This window comes from Fragaria vesca, linkage group LG6 (assembly GCF_000184155.1).
Source record: "Fragaria vesca subsp. vesca linkage group LG6, FraVesHawaii_1.0, whole genome shotgun sequence".
Classification (NCBI taxonomy): domain Eukaryota; kingdom Viridiplantae; phylum Streptophyta; class Magnoliopsida; order Rosales; family Rosaceae; genus Fragaria; species Fragaria vesca.
Window position 1 is genome coordinate 24494354 of NC_020496.1, and position 6615 is coordinate 24500968.

General features: G+C 39.6%; 2 protein-coding genes across 2 annotated transcripts; both read right to left on the bottom strand.

Annotated features, from left to right (window-relative positions):
• Positions 1-2510: 2510 nt before the first annotated feature.
• On the bottom strand, positions 2511-3067 carry LOC101310441 (early nodulin-like protein 1-like). The gene is made up of 2 exons (XM_004305704.1): positions 3001-3067; positions 2511-2803 (listed from the first exon to the last, which is right to left on the bottom strand). The coding sequence occupies exons 1-2, from the start codon at positions 3065-3067 to the stop codon at positions 2511-2513; spliced, it is 360 nt and encodes a 119-aa protein (XP_004305752.1).
• On the bottom strand, positions 3046-4566 carry LOC101310729 (lipase 1-like). Its single transcript, XM_004305705.1, has 4 exons — positions 3850-4566; positions 3591-3683; positions 3434-3501; positions 3046-3321 (listed from the first exon to the last, which is right to left on the bottom strand). The coding sequence occupies exons 1-4, from the start codon at positions 4564-4566 to the stop codon at positions 3189-3191; spliced, it is 1011 nt and encodes a 336-aa protein (XP_004305753.1). The 3' UTR covers positions 3046-3188.
• Positions 4567-6615: the final 2049 nt, after the last annotated feature.

Genomic DNA, 6615 nt, shown 5'->3' on the forward strand with positions numbered 1-6615 from the left:
AGGGAGAAGGATCATACCAAGCTAAAAACTAAGAGGTAGAGGTTGATAAAGCTTTATGATCACCAAAATGGAAGAATTTCACACCGAAGGCAAAACCCGAGCAGAAGAGCGCAACTTTCCCCTTTTTTCCCATTTGTTTTAGATCTGGAAACTGAGTGGAGTCTATAAAGTGAGTTCACTTAGGCGACGAAACATTTGCGTCGCATAAGTAACCACTTTCGTCGACTAAGATAAACTTATGCGGCGAAATAACATGTTCGTCGCCTAAGTAGTTGATAGTTTAGGCGGCGAAATCATCTTCGTCGACTGAATATCTACTAAGGCGACGAAAATAGTATGAGTCCTTCTTTTGTCTCCTTGGTAATCTAAGGCGACGAACTAAATAATAGTTCGTCACCTAAGTTATTTTAGGCGACGAATGAAGTTTTCGACCCCTGACTTCTTACTTAGGCGACCAAAAAGCTTTCCTCGCCATGTTTTCGTCGCCTAAGTCCTTTATTCTAGTAGTAGCTTCGCCCTAGCCTTGTTGTACAAGGAGACGCAATTTTGTGCCATTAAGATAGCATAACTCCATTAGGAAAAGAAATTCTATAATCCTTCTATGACAAGGAACTGCCAAGACCCTAGTAGGCAAGTATATATAGGGGTTTCCAGGGTCTAGAGAACTCGCTCTTTTACCTACACAACTTACAAACAGCGGCTCTTGCCAGACATCTTTGTCACCTTAACCTAAACCTCCGCTAGCTAGAGCATCTCTTGGTAGCTTTTAATTGCTTAACGTTGCATACTAACCAACGAAGCTTAGAACAACTTCTTAGCAAACACCTTATGTTTTCTCCTGCCCCAATGATTGCTCTGCTAACACGCTCATCAGGCTTTAAGTATCGATTTAGTTGTTTACATCACAAAGCAAGACCTAGTCTTGTTTAGGCAAAGAAAGAATCCAGTGATGGAGGTGGTGCTCGCTTCATCCACATCAACTTCGTAAGGAGCCATATTTTACGCGCACCAAAGCTTACTTGCATCCCGGCCACGATGTTGGCACGCTGACAATCATCCATAAAAGAGAGTGTTGACCAGTCGTCGTGGACTTAGAGCCAAACATTTTGCAATCCATCTAATTACCTCCTGCGCATGCCAAAATGTTTGGCTCTAAATCTGCGAGGACAGGTCAACAGTTTCTTTTACGAATGATTGCACACGTGCCAAGTAAGCTCTAACACGCATAAAATCTTGCTTCTTATCAAGTTGATGTGGACGAAAAGAGCCCCAACTCTGTTACTGGATTCTTGCTTCACCTTGACAGGACTAGGTCACTTCTCTTGATCAGAACCTTTCATTTTGCCTAAATCCCTAAGTACTGGTACATATATAAATCTTCTTATTTTCTTGTTAGGTTCCTTCAGTTTTTGATATATCAAATCTTTTGGGTGTAACTTGTCTTTGGCTACAAAACACGAGCTCCATCTTTCATGGCGACCCAACCGCACCCAGCTTCCTTCACTGCTGCCTTCCTCATTGTCAGCCTAGCTTCCGCTACATCATCCCACTTCCCACCAGAAGCATATATACTTGCATGTTAGCAAGAAGCACATATATAATTCACATCATTTTGATTCGGCTTAATGTTTTAAAACGCTGAGACGTAACCTGAGGCATTTCCTTAAGAGCCTTGAGGCGCATAAGGCGTAAGCCTTATGATATAAAAATAAAATACAAAATTATTTAAATATACTTATTACTATAATAAATACATCATTAAGAATCCCTGAAATAGCTACTTGTGTCAGCATTTTTTGCATCACCAATGTTTTTTGTTTTTCTGCATAGTGTTGTTGTCTTTGAACTTCTTCTTTTTCTTCTTGAATATGTTTTCTTTTCGTCTAGCTAGATAACTTTCTTCCTTTCTATTGTATATATTTTTTTCTTCTTCTAATATTAATTAAGCTTGGTGGTTACATTTTTGTAAGATGATGTAATTTTTCTAATATAAAATTATATTTTAAAAATAAAATAATTTCTACGCGTAACTGAATGCGTAAAAGACGTGAAAAACGTATTTAAAAATGTGAAAGACATAGTCTTTTTAAACCTTGGTGCCTTAACAACTAAACTGACTCAATTTTCTGACGGCCTTGAGTTCTTTAAGCCTTAATTAGGCTAGTTTTGAGGCGAGTTTTTTAAAAACCATACTTCAAACTCCGAAAACATTTCACCAGCCATCCTGCCTAGCTCTGTGTTATGAGTGTTATGACCATTGCTTGGCAACTATACTCATGGGTGGGTGAATTTGTATATAACTATATATATATATATATATATATATATATATATATATGATGACGTTCATACGGAGTTGAATTTATTTGAACTTTGAACTGCTGAATTTATTTGATTAGGTCTTATATGAATCAAGATAACATGCAGTAGCTAGGAAGAAATAAACTTTGTTGCAAGTCTGGTTATTAATTAGTGGCGTGAAAGACCGGCCGCTTCATGCTAATTAACATCTATATTTGGAGATGTTCTATAGCCACAGATTCATCGGAAGCACTCGAACTGGGGCTTGGACCTGGACTTGCACTAGGCAACACGTTCGAAGAGGGTTCAAAATGGATGGCTACCTTTTGCCCCTTGACGCAGTGCCCGGCAAAGCTGCAAGTGAAGTAATATGTGCCGGGAGTGAGAGCTTTAATATATACTGGACCCCTGAATTGATATAATGGTTCAGCGCTGTTGCAGGTGTCGAAATTCTCCTTCGTTACTACAATCACATCATCTTCTCCTGGTTTGATGTCAAAGGCTACAGAAAACAGAAACAACCATCGAAATAGATCTTCATCGCCACAAAAACGGAAAATTTATACATCTGATAGGAATTTTTTTAAGTATCAACATGTATGTGATATGACAACAAACTTACTGATATGATAACAAATTCAGAATATAAGTGATTACCAAAACTACGATTTTTCGTATCTCGGTACGATTGGGGAATACAGCATCCTTGTGAAGAACCAAGTAGCTCAACAAAATCTGATGATGATGCCAAAGCAAGACATGCCATGATGATAGAGATGAATTGGAAATACACGAGTAGTTGAGTACATAGAGGATGGGAAATCTGTACAATATAATGGAACTACATATACTAAGTGGAACATCCAAAAAAAAGTACAACCAAAAACCTATTTTGATGATTCAAATCTGTCACCCAAAACAAATGATGTTATCAGTGCATTCAGGGAAATGGGTGCATCCATATTCACTGCATGACCTGTGTCCTTGATTATCTCTACCTTTGATTTTGGTCCCAAATGCCTGTTTAATCAAATTGTAGAGAACATAATTAAAGATAATTATTATTGTTTATATATTTCCTCTTTTCAAATCCCAGCTAAGTATCAAAATTTGGAAGTGAACATATACTCACCTTTGCAGCTCATAGGCCAAGTTCACAGGGAAGACAGCATCCTTGTCACCCCAGATTATCAGTGTTTCCTTCATCCCAAAATTAAAAGCTTCATTTTACAAGACTATTGAGAAAGATTGCTGTATATTGATTGAAATTAACCAGTTTGATTAAATACCTGAGTCAAAATGGGAAGGTTTAGGTCTGCTTTTTCCCTCAGCAAGTACTCTGCCATCTCTAGTTTCTGCTTCCTGTTTTTCTCATAAGTCACCTACAAAATGCAACAAAGTTACTGCTATTAGGATCATTGCAATGTAGTGATGTACAATACATAATGTTACGAGACATTTTGAAATGTTATGTTGTCAGACTATACGAATCGCAAGTTATATACTTACAGACAGTGTAACAATATGTCAATTTTGTAACAAACTCACATTGATAAATCCACGGATGACAACATCGGGAACCCACTTAACAGGAGTGGCTTTGTGCATTGAAATATTCACCAAGCCCCTTAGATCATGAGCACTTTCAGGTACAAGGAGCTTCAATGCACTGCGTCCAATCTTATTGAGCTGATCTTTCTTCTGCTCCTCTGTCATTCCTATCCCGCAACTCACAATCACCAGCCTCTCCACCGCCTCCGGATACATCGCCGCCAGCCAATATGCCACAAACCCTCCATAGCTTATAGAGTACACACCAAACCTTTCGACGCCTAGTCTCCTCAACCCTTCTGCTACACATTTTGCTTGGAACACCTCCGTCCTGTCGGACATTTTTGTGTATGACTTGCCAAAAAAGAGTAGATCAGGCACGTATAAATTGAAAGTCCGGGAGAGTGAGCCGACTTGATGCATGAATTGCCACTTGGAATTGCCACCATAGCCATGAAGCATCAGTAGATCAGGCTTGTTAGATCTTCTAGGATTAGAAGACCAAAAATGCATGGTGGTTTGTTCATCTAATTCAATAGTGCAAGGAGAAAGACCACAAAATCTGAAGTACAAATCTAAAAATGCATCTGCAAAAGCGATTAGGATCGAAGCAGGATTCAAAATATAAGGCAAGACTGAAAGAAGGAACTCGTAAATGGCGATGAGGGTGGCCAGGTAGAAGGAAAGGACATGATAGAACTTCGTGTACGCCATGAGAATTGAGAGTGAATGAGAGTTGTGCACTTGTGCTAGATGGCTTTGCGTTTTGGCTACTTAAATTGGAGGACTGTGCAATCCCTTCAAGCCTTCACTACACAAGACGTGAGACAGAGTCATGCACAATTTGTGAGATGAGGATAATGCAATAGTGTGACACATTTTGCATTCTTATCTTAGCTAGGACAGTGACAATCTTGCCAACCCAATATGATAGCAGATTGAGAAGCAATTATTTTCATAACCGGGAGCAACACTATAAATGCGGCAGCGCAAACTGCGCTCCTTCACATATCACTCCCGCACTTTTACCTTGATTCCTATAACGGTGCGGGAAGTTTACGATAGCAAGACTAGCACTCTCTTATTGAATTTTTCATTTATTCTTTTGGGTTAAGACTATTTTAGTGACCAAAAATAATAAACTTAAAAGTATCATCTTCACCTAAAGAAGATAGGGTTCCCATATTTGAGTTTATATATAACTGAAGATCCACCCACGAGCTTTGATACTCTTCACACTTAGAAAAGTGATTAACACCATCGAATGATCAAAACACGCCAAATTGAGCAGCACTGCCCATAAGGTGTAGCAGGTGAGCAGCATGGGAAACAATGAAACATTACTTTATAATCTTCAAGATGGGCACTAAACTACCAAATTCTTGAGTAAAAGATGCTCATATCACGGAGCATGTTCTTCCTCTTCGATTTCTGGTGTAATGTTGTACTATAGTTAGTTCCAGTTTTTTCACAGTTACTACGTATTATGAAAGAAGATTAGGACATGTCTGGTAACATTTTCGAAAACAAATTTTTTAAAAATAATATTTGAAGTAAAAATGAGAAAATTGTTCTAGGATATTTTCTATGTGTGCCTTGGCCTTATGCCAATAGGATATGTAGTTAGACTAGATCTATGTATTCATATCCTTACCATATTGGTATTGTGTAATTCCCTATATAAAGGGCTCCTATCAATGAATAAGATGACTCTCTTGCTATCTCTTTGTCTCTACACTTTATTCTTCATCACGTTATCATGCACTTTGTTCTAACCCTAGAGCCAATAGCCTACCATTTTTTTCCAAACCCTAAAATCGGGCAGCCTTGTTTTTCCCGATTTCCGACCAAAATTCCGACTGCCCTCCGCCGGAATTTTATATCCCCAGAAAGCTCTTTCCGTCACGGATCCAACGCCGCCGGCCTCACCCTGAGAACCGGCCGGAAAGTCTCCGAACCGGCCGCCGGAAAATTCCAGACCGCCGCCGCTACCGACCACCGGTTCACCACCTTCCCTTGCTCCGATCAACCTAAAATTTTGACAGAAGCTTCCCCATCCAGAGCTGCTCCTCCTGTCAAATTTTCAGCCCCAAATTCGAAGTATAAGTAGGCGAAACGTTATTTCTCCTCTCGGCAGCCTTTAGAAAAGTATGTTTTGAAACCTTAAACTCTTCCAAGTTCAATAACTCGGGGAGGATAAAATCCTTTCCTCCCTTCTCCATCTCCATTCTATGCTTGAGATTTTGTGTGTGCAGGTACCAAAAATCCCGGAATTTTATTCGCGGGTCAAGAGTCTGTTGGATCACTCTTGTTTCTTTGTCCGGGTTGTGTTTGATCAACCCCGACCTTTCACCGGATTGTGTTTGATCAATCCGAGGCCTTTTTCCGAATTGTGTTTGATCAATTCGCGGCTTTTCCGGATTGTGTATGATCAATCCGAAGGACAAACCATTAAAAGCATCGTTTGTGACCTCTATCGAGTCTCATAACAGCTTGGTTTTGTATGCAAGAGCAATGTAACATTCTGCTCCTTTGAGTTTTGACGTACTAGATGCCTAAGGCGAATCTTCGCTTGGTATCTGTGGAACCTTTCATTGGAAAGGATTAAACCACATGTTTTGACCCCAGGCTAACAAGCCTAGATGCCGAGATTCACATCTCATGCGCTCAAAGTTTTTGAAGCATCACATCGACAAAAAGCCTTCAATGGCAACCTGTGACAAAAAGTAATGACCACAAGTACTGTGGAATGCACTCATGGAG